This window comes from Hydra viridissima, unplaced genomic scaffold, assembly GCF_058129835.1.
Source record: "Hydra viridissima isolate aposymbiotic clone 2 unplaced genomic scaffold, HvirCarnegie_v1 scaffold_8, whole genome shotgun sequence".
Classification (NCBI taxonomy): Eukaryota; Metazoa; Cnidaria; class Hydrozoa; order Anthoathecata; family Hydridae; genus Hydra; species Hydra viridissima.
Window position 1 is genome coordinate 16,314,991 of NW_028324307.1, and position 21,686 is coordinate 16,336,676.

The following is a 21,686-nucleotide window of genomic DNA, read 5'->3' on the forward strand; positions in this document are numbered from 1 at the left end:
AAAGACAAGCGAGTATATTACAGAAAAATAAACGACATTTTAGAAATATTCAGAAAAAAATTTTTTCATGCTGAAAAGTGTTTATCTGTCAACTATGTTAAATTCATTTCTTATAGAGTCTTCAGTAAGTGATTCTAACGAAACGATTGACGGTGACGTTACATCTGTTATTTTTTCCTCACATGTTTCTCTCTTTAAAATTTCTGAGTGGTCGACTGTATCGTGTAGCAAAATCCCAACAACGTCATTTCTTTTTGAAATTTCAAATCGAAGCTGACGCTCTTGTTCCAAAGCATCTTCCAATTTCCACCACTGAATAAAAAATAAGAATCATCAACAATCCATTTGGTTAAACACCAATACCACAATAATTAGACTAGAAAAACCAACTAATTTTTCATTCGTTTATTATCTCCCTTATTCAAACAAAACATTTAATTAACAATGTTTTTTTTATAATCACCCTTAAAGGAAGGGGTGAGGGTAATGATTGGGTTGTAGTTTATTTTAATGGGTACCTGATGAACTCTTCTCAGATCAATTTCACCTCGTCTTAGTCGATACCAAGACACATGGCGCGCACATTTACGTTTAGAAATTCTGCAGAACTTCCCCGTTTCACGCCATTCGTTGTCTACAAGAGGGCATCCACAGACCATATCTGAATCAACCTAGGTAAAAGATTACACGCCTCCAAATTAACATTTTCAATAATGTCAACTCGAAAACATTTTATAAAAAGTGGACACAACTCATTAGTTTATACTACATATATTTCAAAAAGGTCACACAAATAAGTTACTTTCGTTTCTTTAAAGTGTTCGGGGCACATAACTTTAAGTCGTTTGCAGTATGTACCTTGTGCACTCATATAACTGTCGCAGAATAAATTCCTGTAAAATTAATCGGACAACTAAAGCAATAATTTTTAAAAATTTTAAAAAAATTGTTTTAAATTTTCAACATTTTTGGTGATTTTTAAAATTCTTTGTTTAAAAACTTTTAGTGTAAAAATCGCGTGTGAAAATTAAAACTCAAGGGAGGCGATGTTATGGATCACCCCACATTTAAAAAAAACAACTTTGAAACAAATTTAAAATAAACTAATAACTGCATAATAAAAACAATCAACTGTTTCTAGAAAAACTACAAGTTTTCTGTTTATTTAAAAGTCATTTTTTAAACATACTTCAACAACAACTTCTTACCCAGCGCTTCGCATAACGGCACCAAACGACATCAAACATTCAACCTAAAAATAGATTAGGCAGTCAAATGAACATCTTTGTAAGAAAACTACTCAAAAATTAAATGAGAAATGACACACAAAAAAAAAGCAACAAACAAAGAAATTGTCTAAAATTCGTTATTGTTAGTATAAGATATTAAAATTATTAAATAAATAAAAAATTTTGTAAGCAGAATTAAAAGATTAAAAAAATATCAAATTAAAAAAACTAAAAAATATTAAAACTGAAAAACAAAATGAAAAAAAAAAAAGAAAATGAACAAAAATAGGTTTATAAAATAAAATTTTCTTTAAAACTGCAAAGATTTAGGTACTTAAAAAAATACAGATATTATAATACAATATTCAATTACAATATTTACAATTTTAATGCAATATTTAATACCTTTGCCCAGCATTTCTCCATGTGCTTAAAAGCTATCCTTGGTGCCAGTGCAACACCACAGGAGACGCAGTAAGTAGTGAGGTCCAAGTCAGTTTCATGTTCTTCGTCATTTTCCTATTGCAATCGCTATGTACATTATGTGCGTTCATTCCACTTTTTTTTGAAATCAACAACAAACAAAAAAATTGTTGATTTCAAAAAACGTGGAATATGTTTAAAAATTTTTTCATATTCTTTTTAAACATATTCTAAAAATCAACCTCTTCTTCCTGGATACTCAAACCTTTAGATTTCTCTAGTAAATCTTCTAATGAATGACACTGTTTATCGAGCTCCACAAGTTCATCTTGGCATTTCTAAAAGTTTTAAGTTTAGATTTAAAAAAGCTTTAAATAATTAAAAAGTAAAAAAAAGAAATAAAAACATAAGTAATGGTTGATTGTAAATTCCACCTATAAAAATCAGTTCAGTAAGTTTAAAACTAGTTTTTCAACTATTTGTTTTGATTTAAGTAATGCATAATTTAGTAATGCATAATTTAGGGGCATGGAAACAAACTTTAATCACAAAAAATACTATAACAACAAAAAAATTACTTTTTGAATCAATCGAAGTCCTTTCATTTTTTCATTTGCAAGTTGTGTTGCATGATAGCCTTTTATAAGGCTTTTCATTCTGGTTGGTAAAATGACTTGAAGTCGCCTTAAATAAAGTATAAGAAAATATTTGTAACAAAATCTTTTTAGAAAAAAAACTTGTAAGTTTTAGAGATAAATATTTAAAGTTTCATAAGGAAAACAACATAACACACATCTAACATCTAGAGAACTTATAGTTTAATTACATTCTTTAGAAACAATTCTAGCTATATGCATGAAAATTAACTACCTACAGTTTATAAATGTGAACAGTAACTGTTACTTTATTTTAGAGCTTTTGAGTTCTAAGAGCATTTTCAGACTAGAGCTTTGAGCATATAAAACACACAGCTTACCTTATTTGTAGCTGAATACCACATTCACTGCTACAATACTTTGAGTTAAGCCGAGCTGAGTTAACACAACCTGGCCCCAAACATTGTTGTGCAATAACCACTTCTCGTTCTTTCCTGGAAGATCGTGTTGTCCTGTTGGTTGCAAGCTTATCATGGTAAGGTAAAGTTTCTTTTTTAAGAATTGGTTTGCTTTCATTTTTTACAGGCTCTGTGTTGCGCTCAGTGAGGGCCTAATAAAAATCACATTTGTATTTACTTATTGGTGCTCACTAAGTCACTTGTTATTGTCTTACCACAAAATATTCATTTTGTACAACATCCTGAAACAGGACTTTCGAAGAAAAAACTTTATAAATTTAGCGGAGCCTGGAATGTGGATAATTGTAATTAGCATTAACAAACACAAAAGTTTAACTAATTTAGTTTTGTTAATGTAGTAAAATTTATTTTACTATATAAATAAAATTAAATTAGTCTTGTCATCATTTTATGTCAACAAAACAAAATTAGTCTTAAAACAGTTTTTCAACAGCTTTAAATCAAGTTTAAAACGGCTTTGGTAAAAAATGGAAAAATAAAAAAAAAACCAACTTAAAGTTACTTAGCTTTAATTTACTTGGTTGTGTAAACAAGAAATCAAAAAAGAACCTTATGAGATTTACAAATGTTTTTTTAAATTTTTTTTTATTTTATAAATATCTTTAAGCATATTATGGACAGAGCACACCTTCTGATGAGACAAGATCAGGTAAAAGTAAACAGAAAGAAAATCATACCATTATAATGACATTAAATGACAGCATATTACACAGCTAAAATATTCACAAAGGTAAAATGTAGGGGAGAATTGTGTTTTTAGGGCCTTGTTAGACCTAGAGTGACCTCACTTTACTTGATAAATGTTAAGTTTGAAGTCAATTTACTTTGTCAGACAATTGGTGACACTAATTGTTATTTTTTCATAGAACTTTAAGTGTCAGAGGACATATTATAATCAGAAAACATTTTTTTTTATGGTTTAAAGTCAAATATTGGTGTACCTTTCTTTCATTATTTTACAATCCTAAATAAAGCAGTTCTCTTTGAGTTCAAGTACGTAACTTTATTACGATATAATGTTAAATAAGGTTCCTCTCAGTGTTGGATTTTAAAGAAACATTGTTTTGTATGAGGTTATCGAGTCTTAAACATAAGGGAGATAAGTATTTTGCAGATAAAAAAACTATTTTCAATCACAAGTCAGATTATTGAATTCATTTTTTTGGTATGTAGCAACTTTTTTAAGGGCCATTGATTTTTAAATCATTCAAGATTTTTTGTTTTAAGTAATTACACTAGTATCAATAGGAAGAAGTTTGTATAACGCTATCAGTATCACCCTGTTAAAAAAACTGATGGCTTTGATTTTGTACATTTAAAAAATCCGTTTTTTTTTTTTCAGAATGAGTATATTAAAATTTCACTTTACCATTTTATTTCCAGTAGCACGCTTGACTTTGAGACTTTTTTTTTTAGCATGCTCTTCAACAACATTGTTTTGCTGCTGACATGGGGCAGAATAGCAATGATCCTGCTGAGCTGTGGACACCTGAAAAAAATAAAAAAATAAAGTTAAAGTTTGGTCAATGTCTTTATGCTTAATCCAATAAAATAACTTATTTAAAAGCAACAGAAAAATACCTCTTGTTCATTATCATTTACAGATTGGACTGTAGAAATGGTGGTTTGTGACTTACTAGATAATATGGTAGATGACACACTAGTCTAACAAAAAAGATAAAGCATGTAATAAAAGAAACTTTTGATAAAAATAAATTACATTTTTTAATTGAAATTTCACCAGCAAATTCAGCATCTTAGCACCAAACTAATATAACTTTTCATTATTTTAAAACTAATATTATGTATTATTAATTATATATTATTAATTATGTATTATTAAGAATGTACTATCAATTATCCTTTTTTTAATTTCCTAACTAGATTATATTCTGGATAAACTTATCAAATCTTTTTTTGAAAAACAAGAAACCATTTTGAGATTCATAAACAAAAAAAAACTGTTTAATTTGTTACTAATTTTTTATTTATATATTTTATTTATATATTATATAATTTTTTATATAGGTTTTCAAATATGCTTAGTCTAACAAAATTATTTATTTTTTGATGCAAAACACAGATTCAGAGGCATGCACTAATTTCTAATAATTTCTAATTCTTTTAATGGATACTCTGCTCTGTAAAATCGATACTTTGGTCTGTAAAATCAATACTCTGGTCTGTAAACACACAATAGACCCAGGAGTAGCCTGAGCTTTATCAAGACAATATCACCATCTGATTTGTATCTTCAATTACCCCTAATGATCAAATGCTATTTAAAAAAAAAAAACACTTACTTTACCCCCCCCCCCCCCCTTTGATTTGGCTGCTAACATATTTATCTACAGAAAAAATCTTACTGAATCATTGCTGCCATCAGTTACCAACTCTTTTGTCTTTCGTCTCTTCTCGCCTTGGGCTTGGTCATCCTTTAAAAAAAGATTTAGAAACATTTAAAATACTTAAACTTTAATTCATCAAAATTATGCTTGTGTAAAATGGGTGTTTATTTCAAAAGCGATGACACTTTAGAAGAGTAAAGAATCAAAAGGAAGAAGCAACAATAAGACTTCAACATAGGGATTCAACTTAACAAATACTTACTTTTTTTCTCACTCGTGATAGAAACAAACATTGCTTTGCCCTACATTTCTGTCTCAGTTTACCTGGTCCACCAAATTTTTTCATATCCTAAAAAAAAAATTGTAAAAAAAATACAAAAAAGAATTTACTTCTTGAGCTAACAAAAAAACAGGGACAAAAAATTTTTCAAACAAAAAATTCCAATAACTGAATATTTTTTTTTTGTTTTGTGAATTTTCAAAAGCTTGCATCTGGGGTATAGAATGTATAAAGCAAAAATGTTTTTCTTTTAAAACAACTGCATAAGAAGTATTTACAAATATGCTGTTAAACATTCTCAAAAGGCTTTTTATTTCATACAATGGATATTTATATAATAATATATATTAAATAAAAATATATATTAAAAAACATCAAATCTACTGTGTGTATTGCTTACTGCACAAAAATCACATTTCCCACAATCTGCTTGATTTGTGCATGATGCACATTCTCCACAAGTTCTGTTCTTCCTCCTAAGCTATTAATTATTATTATAATTTTAATCACAATAAAAGAAAGAATTAACCTCAAACCACAAAAATTTTTAAATACTTTTTATGAAATGCAAATCTTTTTTTAAGTGAGAAAAACCACTAAAAATCTGAATATTTTAATATATGCTTCACTTACTAAGATAAGACTGACTTACTAAGGTATCACTGTTCTTTCTTTTTCTTTTTAGGTGTTTTTCATCTTTATCCTCAGTTATCTTGCTTGATTCCTCTTGTTTTTCTTGGTCAATATTATTGCTTTCAATTTTCTTCTTTTTTGGATTTTCTTTGTCTGTAGTTTTCTTTTTCTTTTCTTCTGATTCTTTGTAAACAATGTGCAAACCATCATACAGCTCTAAAAAAGTAAAAATTAATCATTGATAAAAATGCTTGTTTATGATTTAAAACTTTTAAACTAAAAACATGTATTCCCTTCCTGCACACCATAAAAAAAACTTAAAATAATTTTGTGTCTTTTAACAACTTATAAAATAACAATAAGTTATTTAATTTTTTGTTGTCAAACTCATGTCAAATGTCAAAAAGGTTTGAAATAATATAACATCTATGACACAATATTTCAGGAAGCCACAATATGTCAGAAAGCCTTAAAGAAGAAATATTGGCAAAGAAGGGGGAAGCTCAGAAGTGGAGTTTTGTCACTGACGTTTTTTTCCCGCAGACTCTTCGTGTTTTTTTCCTGCAGACTCTTCATGTAACAGCCCATTTAATTTCATCGTTAAAGCTACGATGAGTAATGTGTATGTAGTTTTTATTTTCATAAAATAACTAATTAATGTAAATTAAGATAAAAATCACGAAATGATAAACAATTTTCAAAAAAACGAACGATAACAAACAAAACCAAAAATAATATAACATCTATGTATAGTTACATAAGTTCACTAAAATATTGTGTACATCTTTGATACAGTAAAATATGCAATACTTAAACTGATTTAATAGTTGCAAAATTTAATTTTCTACAAAACATGGCTTTTTTTTTTTTTTTTATGAATTTATATTTTATCAAATTTACATGTTCTCAAAGCAAGAGGCATGAAGAAAGAGAATTTATAAACCTTATTTAGAAAATCATGCCAATGGCAAACAATTTGTGCTTTGCCAATTTTAAAACAGAAAAAGTTCATTGAAACACAATTTGAAGTGCTGAGAATAAATCTGGACACCAGAGAGCCCAGGGTAGTAGTCGGGTAGCCAAAATAATGCTCAAGAAGAATGTCAAGTGCCTAAAAACAATGTTTGACCATAATCATGCAGTTTTTTAAACTGATGACAATGTATGATTGGGAACGATTATTTAATATTTCCAATCATACATTGTCAAAACATTGACAGAGAAGACTAGCATTCAACTCTACATGAAGATTCTACTATGAACAAATATCTAGTGGATAGCAGATAACAAATTTGTATTTGATATTGTATAGAAAGCTTCAATGAATTCTTGATGATGAGCTGTAGTACCCTTTTTCTGATAGAGGAATTTCAATCAATATTTACCTAGAAGTGAATCATGGAAAAACTCAATTAAAGCTGAGCATCTTTATGACACTAATTTTTTTTTTTGTCCTGATTTAGTGATCAATTATGCAAAAATTGTGATACTGTATCTTCTTTTATATAGTTTATTTTGTTATTACAGGTATTAAAAACACTTGTTCTGTTAAAAAAAACACTTGTTCACTCAAAAAAACACTCCTTCAGTTAAAAAAACGCTTGTTCGGTTAAAAAAAAATTCTTGTCCAGTTAACAAATACCCCACCAATTAATGAGTTACGCAGCCGCTTAAGAAAATCCTCAGTCGGTTATGAAAACACCCAACCGCTTAACACTTTCATGCACCAATTATTTTTATAATTATTTTATAAATAATTACAATTATTTATAGTTTATATTGTTATTACAGGTAATATGAAAGAATGTTAAAGCTTTGAAGAACTTAAAGAAATTAAATAACTCTTTTATATGTTTTCATCTATTATCATAATACATTCTTTAGAATATTTTTTTACAAGAATTCAAACAAATATTTAACTATTTCATATTTTTATTTCACCATCTTCAACATTGACAAAATTACAGAAACAAAATTAAGACCTTGTTATGATCAAAAATTGTTTTTCTACGTAACAAATTTTTAAAATCCCCTAGGATAAAATTTTATTTCTAGTTTATCTTAAAGTATATATATCATACCAAGACATCGTTGACAATACCATTCCTCAATTTTTCTTGCAGCTCTTTTATTTTCAATGTTGACACAATCTCCATGGAACCATTCCATGCATTTGTCACATGCTCTGAAAAAAAATGTTAAAAGGATGTTGAGATGTAAAAAAATTTTCATCTAAGAATAAAACATTTATATGATATATTGCATAACTATATAATGTTTATATAACACATAATTAAATGCTTGTATAATGTTTTATCTTATGATTGAAAAGTATTGAAGGATTTTTTCAAAAAAATGGATTTACTTTAGAAAGCCTTTCTTCCAGTAATTGTTAAATGATCCATCCTTCTAGACTATGAGCTTGATATTGAAAGGGGTTTTTATTTTGGAAATTATTTACAAATTGTAAAAAAAAAAAAAAATAAATAAAATTCTAAGTATAATACTCTATACATCATAAATCTGTCAATATCAGCACTTCGACATATGCAAAAAAGCTCATCTCCATTTTTACTATCTTCATCCTCAGCTTCTTCAACTTCCTCTTCACTACTATCCTTTTTTTCGGTATCTCTTACATCTTCTTGCTCTTTCTTGATATAATCATGGTTCTCTCTTTCATGTAAAACTTCATGAGGCAAAGTTCCACTCTCAAGTTGCACATCATTAACAGAATATTCAGTCCCGGTCCCTAGCTCGCTAGAAACATTCATATTGAAATTTCTATCTGAAAAATTCAGAGAAAATAAAAAAGCAATTCATGTTTTTGAAACTGTGAAAATCAAAAACTACATAAAATTAATTTTTTTTTTAAAATAAGGCTTTCAAAGATAACTATTTGTTTTAAATAGTATTCTGTATTTAATTTACATTAAAAAAATTTTTTTTTATTGACTTTAATTTTAAAAAACTTCAAAAGAAGAATCAAGATTAAGAGGTATATATTTTTTAAACATTTACTGATGTGCATAACCTGGAATACAAGCATAAAAAAATTTAAATGAGCATGCTAGTCTGTTTTATTGAATATAATGTCCAGCCAATTAGGATGCCAACGTGTTTTTTGAAATTCTTTTAAATTGTTGCGAAACTCGTGAAGCTTTGTACATTGACTAGGAAAACTTTTAAGTAAGTCTACTAAATGCTCGGCTAATTGATGGGAATCTTCAAACACAAGACCATTTGAACCATGTTTTACTAACTCTTCTAAACAAGAAAATTTGATTGCACAGACTGGCACACCAGATCCAAACATATCTACTACTTTCATTGGAAGATCTAAACCAGAAGATGATGTATGAAGACATATACCAAGATCGCCACTGCCAATAACTTTGGGATAGTCTTCTGAAGATAACCAGGGGGTTATAACCTGAACATTCTCTAAACTTTTTTCTTTAATTTTTTTCAGATAAAATTCTTTCAAAGGCCCTTTTCCTGTAATAATACAAATAAGATTTGGCAAGTTCTTTAATGAGTACTTCTTGATCTGGTATATTTCTAAAGCAGAAAGTAGTATTGAAAAATCTTCATCTTCAGTCCAGCTTGTACTTGAAATGAGAATGGCTGGTCTATCTTCTTTTAAAATCACAGAACTGTTTTTTATCATAGTAAATATTGTGGACTGAGGATTATTGCCCTGGAAAATTTGGTGACCTTCTTTTGATAGCTTTAAGAAGAGATTATGTTTCTCTTCAACAGTTGTTTCCTTGAATTCTTCTGGAGGTCTATCATATAAAATATCTGCTTTTATTTTCCATTTGATAAATAAATCATTTTTCATTGCTTTTGAAACACAATAGCTTTTATCTGCAAGATAACCAAAAAAACCCTCAAAAATATATGAAAACTTGACAAGTGGATGATTGGAGTTTTTTACATTAAGTGCTAATATAGAAAATCCATAATTATGCCAATCAACTACATATTCACTTCCTTTTACTCTACTTACAAACCAAACAATAAACATGGTTGGGATTGAAGGTGGATTTTGAACCAAAAACTGCTTCGGTTTTTCCACACAAAATAAAAGCACAATCAATAGTTGCAATGAAATAAAAATTGTTTTTACAATGTAGTAAGCAGTACTTGGAAACCATTTTGGTTTTTCTGGTGCCTCAATTAAGTAGTTAAATTTTACCTGCAAACTGTTTGTAAGAAAAGGAATAGGTTTTGATCCAGAAAAACCAACTAAATTTACTTCAAAATTTTCTAAGCAATATGACTTTGCATGATACTGCATTCGAGGACTTCGACCAATGTCACCTAAAACCACAATGCATACCTTCTTTTCGTTTTTATCGAGTCGATAAACAAGCATAATAATAAACAACGTTGCCAGAATAACATGTACAACAGACACAGTTACTATAGCGTAAAATAAAATGGCCATTTGGAAAGGATAAGATGCGTTATTTTATGTAATATAACCAAAATTTGAATAAACTTCTAGGTATCTATCATCTAATTATTAAAACTATATTATCTCTCAGACTGTATTTGTGATGTCTTTGTTGCGTTTTAAATTTTGTTTTCTCCAGCGTCCGGATAGAAATTCAATAAATATCCGTCTTATTCAAGTGTTAAGATTCAAGTGACTTTTAACGATTTCTTTTCATCAAATTGCAAGAATAAAAAGTTGATCGAAATTTTCATCAAGAGTATAGATTTAGGTATTTAACCGACGTCTTCTATTTTGAAAACTTTGTTATCTAACTCTAATAGAATTTTGGTAAATACCAATTAACCATCTAGCTGGATTAGGGTTTAAAATCTTCCATAATTAGAAGACATAGATAGAAGTTGCTAATTTTTGACCAGGTTTTTTTTTTCAATGTTTTTTCATAAATACAGGACATGAACTAAGATAAATATTTATTAAATTTAAACGAAAATAAAATAAAAATATTACATATACTAACAAATAACCCACCATATTCAGATAAAAACCTATGGTTTACGGGATGGATTTGGTTTTTTTGAAACTCCTGATTAAGTATGGTTTTTGCTTACACGTCAAACATGCAGCAAATACTTTTTACTAACCAAACGTAGACAAATCGTGAAAGGTAGTCATGATACTAACAAGAGTATTCATGTTTTTGCCACAATTTTAGTTGCATAAAAATGTAGCTATTAGTTTGCTAAATTCTTTTGTAAACAACTGTTACAGGTTTTTTGAACTGTTACGTTATACTCCATGTTTATTTAAACAGTTTATAGGTTTTTCAAATCTCATTACTTAATCATCACAACATGTGAGGGATTTTTTTGCTAATATTGTGTAATTATGCAAATAAAAAGCAGTTTAGGGTTAGAAATAAGAAAATAGAATAACTTGAGCGATGCTAAAAAAACAAATTGTCACTACTTTAAACTGGGTAGTTCATGTGAATAGAATTCCGAGAGAAATTATTAAAACAGAGCTAAAATCTAAAAACTTGAACATCCAACTTCAAGAGGTTTCCAGAGATTGCAGTCGCAACCCCCTCTTGCTGTAAAAAAATATTTTGTACTTTTATCAATTAATTTACTCGCCGAAAGTTGGTTCTTTGAAGTCGAGCATAAAAATAAAAGTTTTTAATTTTAAGGGAAGAAATGAAATACAGCATTTTTACTTTTCAAATTTAACATTAAATTTTTGGCCAGCACTTCGTTGATACTATAAAAGTCAATATTAACTTTAAAAAGTTGACAAAAATACTTTGCTATTATCATTGCATAAGTATTTATCAATAAAAAAAAAACTAAAATTTCTTTAAGTATTCTCACTCATAGTAAATATACTTTTCATTTAAGGCACCATCACTAGTTTTGATATATTTACAACTATATTTACAGTACACGAGTGAAAAATTGTTTTTGACAGAGACTAAGGAGTCCTCCACTGTAGTTGGAAAATGTAGTTGCGTAAATGTGGATGCATAAACTTGACTTTTACCTTAAATAGTTCTAAGTCCAGAAATACTTTTAAAGCATCTACTTCTGGACAGCTTTGAGATTTATCAATCATAGACTCATTGTTGTCTACTTTTCAAATGAGTTTTGAAATGAATTTTTTGTTTGTTAGCTCCTATTTGATTGCATTTATTAAAAAAGTTGTGCTTTGGTGTAAGGTACTCCCACAAACTGAATTGGTTTCAGGTGGCCTTGTTGCAATACATCATTTAGGGTTTTTTTTAAAACAAAAACTCGGAAAAATTTCGATTTTTTCAGTTAGAAATTTGTTTTGAATACTATAACTCTTTAAGATTGCCTAGTATAAGCCGTTTTTGCATATGCTGGCTTATACTAATACTTTTGTAAACTTTCTTTCCTGCCATTTGCCTCAACATCAACTCAACATCATGAGAAAAATCAACTACTTTTTTTAAATGTTATTTCAAAATTGGGTTCAGTTTGGGTTTTTTACTTTTTATTTAATGACTTCAGTAATTTTTTCTAAATTTTGGCATTTACTTTTATCACACAACTTTTTGAAGGCTTTGAATCACTAACACTGCATACATGTTCAAGGTGTTGTTTGTATGCTTTAACTGTTTTTTCTAATTTATCATTTGCGACAGATAAACGTTGATATTTGGAAATGCTGAGAAATTTTAATATTGTTTATTTCCAATCGTTTAACAAAAAAATCAATTTTTACTTTTAACACCTTTTTTTGTAACGTTTTAATCATAAGTTTCCTCATATTTAATGTCCAGGGGCAACATTAGTGCATATCTTTTTAAATTTCATGGCCAATTCTATATACGAATCTTTAAGGTTGACTTTTAACTTGACTACTTGTCGCAACTGCTCTACAACTGCTCAACTGCAACAACAACTGCTCTTGAGCTCTCGTGTCTTCCTTGTGAATTTAATTGCAGACTTATGATTTATGTTGTTTAATTTCAGATGTTAGTTGTGAATAAGATAAATTCATTTTTGTAGAAATAATTTTTTTAATTTTGTTAAGATAATAACTAAGAGACAATTTTTATGCTGGGGATCATTTCTTAAATTTGGTGAGGTGAGAGTTTTGGCAATCTTTTAATACACGATTTAAAATCTTTACTTATATTTATATATAAATTCATATTTATTTATCTATAAATGTAAATATAATATTGCAAAGTATTTTTGAGTGCTTATAAAGTCAATATTGGCTTTTATAGCATTAACAAAGGGCTGACTTAAATTTAACTTTATACTGACGTGGACCCAATTACTAACTATATGGGCCTTTTTTAAAAAGAGTGCTTTTTATTTATTTTTCTTTGTTTACAAAATAATGTTCCACGTACATGATCAGTTCATGTAAATTTATATAGAATTTTTAAAGTCATATTTCTTCAGGTATTTTTTTAGCTGTAGTGTTAAATTTATTGAAATAATAAATTTTTTTTTGTTATTTTTACATTAATCGCTATTTACAACTCGTAAACCTAATTATTCTTCAGTTACAAAATTCTCTCATTAAATTAGATATAACAAAATTTTATACTATCAATTTAAAATTTAAAGAACTTTTTTTTTTTTTCAACTAAAATCCGAAAAAAGGCTGCTGCTCCTACCGACCTCCTTTCCAACCTCCACACTGGTTCCAAACTCCAACATGTGTGTTGGCAGCAGACTTGTAGCTCCTGTCACTCGATCATGGTTCAAACCAATGCGCGGATCACAAATAAAAAAACTAGCCTCTGTAACATCATTGAAAGCCTTCTAATGATCCCTCTCCTCTTACACAGCAGCAGCTTCTTACAGAGTGTGAAGCTAACTTTGCAAGTTAGTTAAGGGTTAGAAAATGAATTCATATAGTTATGAAAATAATTAACAAATTTCAAACAAATTAATCGAAGAAAACTAATTAAACTTAAAAAAAAGCTAAACTTGAAAAGTTTGGAAATCTTCCTATAAATCAAGTAGTATTCCTTTTTTTTTTTTTTTGAGTCATTTGGGAAAACTTGCTCCCACTCCTAAGCGTTCAAATAAATTAAGTTTTATAGCCTTTTTAGTGAAAACTTTTTACGAAATCTGAAAAATTGAATGGAAAAAAAAGCAATTCATTAAGTGTTCAAAAATTTAATTGAGTTGTAGACTGAAAGTCATTATTATTGCTATTATTATTGTTATTATTATTATTATTATTATTATTATTATTATTAGTATTATTATTATTATTATTATTATTATTGTTGTTGTTGTTATTGTTGTTATTATTATTATTATTATTATTATTATTATTATTATTATTATTATTATTATTATTATTATTATTATTATTATTATTATTATTATTATTATTATTATTATTATTATTATTATTATTATTATTATTATTATTATTATTATTATTATTATTATTATTATTATTATTATTATTATTGATATTATTATTATCAATGTTAGTTCTACTATTTTTGTTTTAAGTATAAAAGAAATTATAACTCTATAAATTCAGCTTCGTTGTGCGTGTTTACTTTACAAAATTACAACTTTTTTTCTTTATATTAAGATAACTAAATAAAGTAATGATCAATATCTATTGCAAAAACTATTCAAAACAATCGCCCACCACAATTCATCATTTGAAGGTAGCTATGTATATAATATGTGATTGGGGAGATGCAATCAGCTCACGTCTGCTCCGTATCAAAAACTCCGTATCAAAATTCTGTTCTTTTTTTCAAAAGGCGTTTTAGTAAACTATGAAAATGGCTTTGTGTTGACTTTACTTTCATATTTATTTAACAAAGAGTTTTGTCAAACTCTTTTTTTTTTTCAAAAGAAAGAAAAAGAATTAATATCAACTTAAATACAAAGGTTGTTATTTTTTTTCTGGTACGGGAATTTATAGTTTATTTGTTATTATTCGTTGTTAACGGAAAAAAAAACGCTGATGGACGAAAAATTCATTAACGATACTTAGGGTAACGTTTAGATAGAAAACGAAAAGAAACATGCAGACCAGAAGAACAAACATTTATTTAAGAAAACCCTTCATATGAAAATAATTTAATTTTCAAGGAACATGTGATGAGTTTCTTAGACATCTTTATTTGACAAACCTTTGTATTTTTCTCCTTTCTCATGAATAAAAAATTTGAAGGGCTGAACTTTGTTTTCATTCGCGCTAATAGGTCTACGACGTTTATAAGTAGTCATCCCGAAGTTTTAGGACGACCTTCTATCAATAAATTCCTTTTAAGAAATATTTTATGCGAAATCTCTGTCTTAACGTAACAACAGCTCTGCCTTTTTATGTAAAGCATAGTTATTAAATTCATACAAAATCAATACTTTTAGCTAACCTGATTAATGAGTTTTTTTATCATAACTTTGATAACTAAAAATTCGTGAACAGCAATATTTACAAGAAACCTAATTCTTAAAAAAATTGAAAAAAAGCCAAAACAAGATAACAATAAAGAAATACAAATGAAGAAATTGAAAATTAGTAAAAATCTGATCGATGACATGAAAACAGAGGTGTTGTTGTCTTGTAAAATTGTGCAAAAGGTGGAAAACGATGATTAAAACGCGATTAAAACTTCGATTCTGCGAACTGGACAAGTAAAGAAATTACCTGTCTCGTAATCGCTAATCGTACCTCACGCTCATCATGCGTATTGATATTCGCATCGAAACTGCTTCATGCCTTTGCACAAGCAAGCCCGCATGCGCATGGTCATCTTGCGAAAGTCTAAACAAATATTTCATTTTTGTTTGTAAAGATGCTAAAAGGTGGTTTTTCTTATAATTGCTGTTTTATAAATTGCATCGAACGTGATCTATTTCCTTTATTTTATTTCTACTTTTTCAACATTGGTCAGACGTCAGTGACAGATATTTCAACAATATACTGACTGTTTTATGCAGGAGGTTTGTCCAGAGAAAGATTTTCAGGTTCTCCTTTTGAAGTGCGACTTGTGCAAAGAAGAATATGCAAAGGTAAAATCAAAATTTATTCTATTACCACTAAAAAATAAAATACAATAACGATGTTAATAAGTTGCGAGCTGAGCATGATGATGATCATATTTTGTTTTAATTTAGTTAAGAAGTAATCAAATAATAATGATGAAAATCTCTATAGCTTAATAAAACTTTTAAGAAACTTCTAAAAAATTTATCAAGACCAAAATATTTATGAGTATATTGATAAAGATATGTGAAAAAAAGACTCGCACCGCGTTATACAAAACAAACACGTTTAAATATTCTTGCAAAAAAGTATTTTTTATAATTTCAATTGAACCGAAAGATTTTATTGAGGAAACGTTGCATTTTAAAATTAAGAGTATATGCAATACGTTTGTTATAAAAAATTCAAAGAAGTATTGTAAATGTTATATTATTAAATAGTTTAATATTGTTGGTGATGAGTACTCTTGCTAACGTAAAAGTTAGTTTTTCGAACAAAACGATTGAATGACTTTTTCATTGAAAAACATTTTGCACTCTAAAGGCAGGTTGATTAAATGCGTTTCTATTAAAATCAATTCGTATGACGCGCGAATTATGGTTAAATGCCGAAACATAATACTTGCAACGTTCCTTAAAAACGTGTTTTTCCAACGATTTCTTGGTTTCAAACATCTGCATCTTTTTTTGTTTAAGCATGATTAAAGAAGTTGTTGACTTAATAAGAAATGTGTTGCTAAAATTTGAATGTTACCAAACGTAAATGTCATTAAACGTAAATATAAGGGGAATCTAACTACAAATGCAAGAAATCTGAAAGAACTTTGAAAATTGCTGACACCGAGCTTATTACGTTTTAATGATAATCAATGAAAAAACTACAAGCATTATATGTAAAAATCACACTAAAATTATTTCGAAAAATTCTCCTTATCTTTACTTAGAGAAGATTGCCGATATTTTTTTTGCATATGTTTGTGATGGAGATAAGCATTGGCCTTCATAACTATTATTATTTGTATATAAATGTCGTATCTCTTATTTAGGAAATTTTATCTGCCATCAAAGTATAAAATTGTTTATTTGTCTGACTCTTGTTGACACAGCTGTTGTTCGTCTTTCTTTTCCTTTTTCGAGATGCAATGCAAACATTTTACACAATTGAGTAAAATTGAAAACTGTTGTTTTTCTTATTTCGACTTAAAAAAAGTGAAACTTGAAATTTTCTTAAAGAAAAAAATGGAAATGTTGTCAAAATATAAACAAGGTACGTTAAATTTTATGAAAGTAGTAAAAAAATAAAGATATTTAAGACGTAAACAATTACTTTTGCATGAAGTATTTGCAAATAACAACGTCGTAATGTTTGCAGTTACGTCTTCTAATACTTCTAATTTTACTTCTTCGCCCCTCTTTATTTTGGGAGAGCCTGTCATATCAAAGTATAAATATTTTTTATTTTGGGAGAGGCTGTCATATCGAAGTATGAATATTCTTCAAAATGTCTAATATTAAAAATCATATGACAATAGCCTGCACAACCAGTAGATATACACACACACATATGCAGATATACACACACACACACACACCACATATATGTATGTATGTATATATGTATGTATGTATGTATGTATGTATGTATGTATGTATGTATGTATGTATGTATGTATGTATGTATGTATGTATGTATGTATGTATGTATGTATGTATGTATGTATGTATGTATGTATGTATGTATGTATGTATGTATGTATGTATGTATGTATGTATGTATGTATGTATGTATGTATGTATGTATGTATGTATGTATGTATGTATGTATGTATGTATGTATGTATGTATGTATGTATGTATGTATGTATGTATGTATGTATGTATGTATGTATGTATGTATGTATGTATGTATGTATGTATGTATGTATGTATGTATGTATGTATGTATGTATGTACGTATGTATATATATGTGTGTATATGTATATGTGTGTATACGTATGTGTGTATATGTATGTGTGTATATGTAGATAAACATATATATATATATATATATATATATATATATATATATATATATATATATATATATATCCTTAAGTCTTAAAAAGTAATATATCGTATGGTTTAAACATATATATATATCCTTAAGTCTTAAAAAGTAATATATCGTATGGTTTAACGTAAACTTACGTAACTGCAAGTGTTTTATCTTTAAATCTTTAAAAACAAACAATTGTTAAAAATTTTTTTTTCTCACACGGCAGCAGCTTTTTGCAGTTCAAACCGTTAAAAAGTTGTAATAATGAGACTTTGATAAAATGATATTTTTATTCGAATACGTAGATAAAATTATTGCGTAACTTATTGGTTGGAAATAGAATAAAAAAGGCTTTACGGTCACAATACGTTATATTATGAGTGCAAGTTTTATAAGTTGAAAAATCAAATATATTTTTTATGATTTTTTTTTTTTTTAACTTTGCTTATTATATCATGTTAAGCATGGTTTTAAGCATGCATGGGATTTAAATTTTGACATAATAGTTTAATTTTTATAATAATTTAACATATTCAACAACAGCGTATAGCCCAGCATTTGAAACGTAAGAGAACATTATTTGAGACTTAAATTTTTCTTTTCCTATTTCATACCAAACTAAAAAAATGAAACTACCGTGGTGTGAACTAAGTCTTATGTTGTAAGAAAGCTTGAATTTAACAAAGGATAAATTTTGAATATTGTATAATAAGTATTTGGCGATGTTAAATAACTTTGTCAATTTAACTTAATATCTAGTTAAAATAACAAAATTATTCAACCCAAATATTTATTTTTAGATATACAAAGTTTAACATGTGTTACATTAGGACTCTTATAGCAAAGGACTTGGTTAGGTCACATCACGGTGTCACCAAAACCTCATATTGTCTTGGTTATTATTACGGTAACCGATCGAAAAACAATTTTTTAAAGGAAGCGAACTAACTGCAACACTTGATAACTCTGCATTATCTATTCTTCTTTTAATTAAAGGCTCTCCTGCTTTTAAAGAAAACATGGCAAGTTTTCATTTTTATATATTTTTAAAAATTTTATGTGTTTTGAAAATCTGATCTATTAATTTCACCATTTACAGTATTTTTATGTATAGAAAGTAGTTGTACTTTTTCTACCTAAAAGTATTCTAAACTCTGTCAGTGTTTGGATAGCCAGATGACTCTATATCTCAGGTACCTGTGTGTTTATCTAAGGCAATCAACATTGCTATTGGTTTAAACACTGTACTGCCAATACATGTGAAGAAATTAAAAAAGCAACTCACAAATATTTTAAATGGATTGGTATTTGTATTAACTGTTTTAAATATTTTATTAAAAACAATCAGCTATTTCAGTTTTTTTGCTAAAAAAAGTTATTTTAGTCTTTTGCTACTTGCTTCAGAAATTAAGTTTTTAGTGAGAAAATTCCAATAGTCATTAATTTAAGAAAAGTATGAAATCCAATATGTTTAATAAAGTCTTATCTATCTTTATGTCATGCTTGTTTAAAAAGTAATGCATTTTTCAAATATTATAAGAATAAAGGTATGTAACAAGTAAAATGCATGGAACATAATATTTGATTGATGGGGAGTACATTTTTACTTTAAGTAAAATCTAAATAGTTTTTGGGAAACATGATTTAAAATTAAAGCCAGTAAATATGCTATAATTAACAAATATCAATTGAATTATTATACTAGTTATTGAATATCATAAATATTTACACCGTGTAAAAGCTGTTGAATGTTTCTGTTGGATGCTATTACTGTTGATAACTTGTCTTATTTTATTTCATTTTATTCCTCATTAAACAAATTAGTTGTTTCTCTTTTACTTTGTAAAGTTTCTTTTTCATTCATTTTATTTTTATGGACGTTAATAGACAGCAATAAGTTTCAAGTATATTCATTAAAAAAAAACTAAAAGATTTAAACAGGAATTAAAGATTAAAAGGGAAGTATTCATGCTAAGATATATTTGTATATAAAATAAAGCATCATTGCCTTGTAAAAGATTTTGCTTATTTTATTCCTCACTCCAATAATGTATTTAAAATATAAATTAGAAAAGAATTTAATCAGAAAAAACAGAAGAAATCATTTTGCTGCTCTGTCTTGCTAGTTTATTTGATGAAAAAATGATTTAGATAATAAATGATTTACTATACAGCAATAAATAATGAAAGTACATTCTAAACAATATGTATTGAATTATTAAGCTATTATTACAGAACACTTTAGTAAATAAAATAGTAGGGCATAGATATTGTTATTAGCAATAAAAGCATTACATACAAACCTCTTGTGAAGGAAAATCAAGTTTGTGTGTATTTGATTTCCTAGTTTTCATTAAGGATACTTTCATAATGTACCCCCAGAATATTAGGTGTGCATGGAGGTGTGTGAGTCCCTTCACATGGCTTTTGTTTACTTTCAACTTAACAATAACAAAATTTGCAATATGTATATCTAGTAATCAAAAAATTGTTTTGGTAGCTTTTGCTGTTGCTGTAAACAAATCAAAATAAATATTTTTTTTTCTAAGTTGATTTTTATTTAAAAAGCAATTTTATAAATTTTATTTTAATTTAGACTCACTTGAAAGCAATAATTATTGCTCAAATGTTATGCAATCACCAATTATGCAAACAATGGTTGCCCCTGGAAATGTGTTTTACAGACTCAGTAACAAAGATAGACCTCAAGAGTATGATAAAAATCAATCAGCTATTGAGAAACTTAATTCAAATTGTAATATGAGAAATGAGAACTCATTCAATTATTGTAATATGTATTATGGTAAGATTGATAAGGTTTTGGATGGCCAAAATATAGTTAGATCAGAATTTGATTCTGTCAAACCGAATGATTTATTTATTTCATCAAGCAGTGAAATATCTTCGGCTGAACAAAATAATTTTTTTAAAGAAAAAACATTAAAAGGAGGTTCAGTGGATGATCATGAGAAAAACAATAGTTTTTTTCCAGACCACAGCAGCTGTGATAATCAATGCAAAACTAAGTTAGCAGATCATCTTAAACATCAAGTAATTGAGTGCGATTCAAGTTTGAAACATCTCAAACCAGAAAACTTCTTTCATCTAACAAGATACGAAAGAAGCAGATGTCTATCAACATACTCTTATCAAAACAAACCTTATCTAGTAAATGAATCTCTTGAGTCTCAAAACCTTTGTCTCAAAAATGATTTGCAGAATTTAAAATGGAATCCTCATACATACACCTCACCAGTAAGTGATCATTTGTAAAATTCTTTATTTTTAAACTCAACTGTAATAATTTTTGTAATTGCCTTAATATTATTTATTTACATAACAAAAATTGATTTCTGAAAATTCTTATAACAGCATTTAATTATAAAGTAGACACTAGAAATATATTATATACACTAGAAGCTAATTTTAATTGTTGCTGAATTTCCAAAGAACTTATTATTTAAGTTTCTTAAACAAAGTTAAGTAAATAAAAAGTAAAATGAACAAAAAGCCATTGAAGGTAAATAATTAATGTTTTATAGTTTTTGTTGTTTTTGGAAATAGCTGCAACATCCTTGGTTGACAAAACTAACAACATGCAGTTGATTTTATTTTGCAATTCAGGAAAATAAAAATCTCCGTGAACAGAAATGACTGTTGTTTTACTACAGTAGTTTTTGTTGCAGGGGGTATTGT

At 27.6% G+C, this 21,686-nt stretch overlaps 3 protein-coding genes across 10 annotated transcripts in view; 1 reads left to right on the forward strand and 2 right to left on the reverse strand.

Annotated features, from left to right (window-relative positions):
• LOC145194898 (CXXC-type zinc finger protein 1-like) lies at positions 1 to 20,357 on the reverse strand. 3 transcript variants are annotated; one of them, XM_090095344.1, is made up of 18 exons: positions 20,294 to 20,357; positions 17,282 to 17,383; positions 8,503 to 8,776; positions 8,070 to 8,173; positions 6,008 to 6,204; positions 5,756 to 5,836; positions 5,338 to 5,424; positions 5,094 to 5,162; positions 4,309 to 4,392; positions 4,097 to 4,216; positions 2,629 to 2,858; positions 2,231 to 2,336; positions 1,895 to 1,990; positions 1,635 to 1,748; positions 1,209 to 1,252; positions 803 to 893; positions 519 to 671; positions 1 to 312 (listed from the first exon to the last, which is right to left on the reverse strand). In XM_090095344.1, the coding sequence occupies exons 3-18, from the start codon at positions 8,760 to 8,762 to the stop codon at positions 82 to 84; spliced, it is 2,067 nt and encodes a 688-aa protein (XP_089951470.1). In that variant the 5' UTR covers positions 8,763 to 8,776; positions 17,282 to 17,383; positions 20,294 to 20,357; the 3' UTR covers positions 1 to 81. The 3 variants fall into 3 exon arrangements, with proteins under 3 accessions (XP_089951470.1, XP_089951469.1, XP_089951471.1); XM_090095343.1 differs by lacking the exon at positions 20,294 to 20,357 and adding an exon at positions 18,143 to 18,259; XM_090095345.1 differs by lacking the exons at positions 17,282 to 17,383; positions 20,294 to 20,357 and adding an exon at positions 10,982 to 11,159.
• LOC145195192 (chitobiosyldiphosphodolichol beta-mannosyltransferase-like) lies at positions 8,974 to 10,906 on the reverse strand. Its single transcript, XM_080073000.2, has one exon. The coding sequence runs from the start codon at positions 10,439 to 10,441 to the stop codon at positions 9,059 to 9,061; it is 1,383 nt and encodes a 460-aa protein (XP_079929126.2). The 5' UTR covers positions 10,442 to 10,906; the 3' UTR covers positions 8,974 to 9,058.
• Positions 15,750 to 21,686, forward strand: part of LOC145194915 (forkhead box protein P1-like) — a 16,998-nt gene continuing 11,061 nt past the window's right edge. Inside the window, exons 1-3 of one of the 6 annotated variants that reach the window (XM_090095332.1) lie at positions 15,750 to 15,774; positions 15,910 to 15,981; positions 20,587 to 21,245. In XM_090095332.1, coding sequence (XP_089951458.1) covers positions 15,765 to 15,774; positions 15,910 to 15,981; positions 20,587 to 21,245 — 741 coding nt within the window. In that variant the 5' untranslated portion in view covers positions 15,750 to 15,764. Of the gene's footprint in view, positions 15,775 to 15,909; positions 15,982 to 17,088; positions 17,222 to 18,788; positions 19,013 to 20,253; positions 20,393 to 20,586; positions 21,250 to 21,686 lie in introns of those variants that run through there. The other 5 variants (XM_090095342.1, XM_090095331.1, XM_090095333.1 and 2 more) reach the window with 5 other exon arrangements.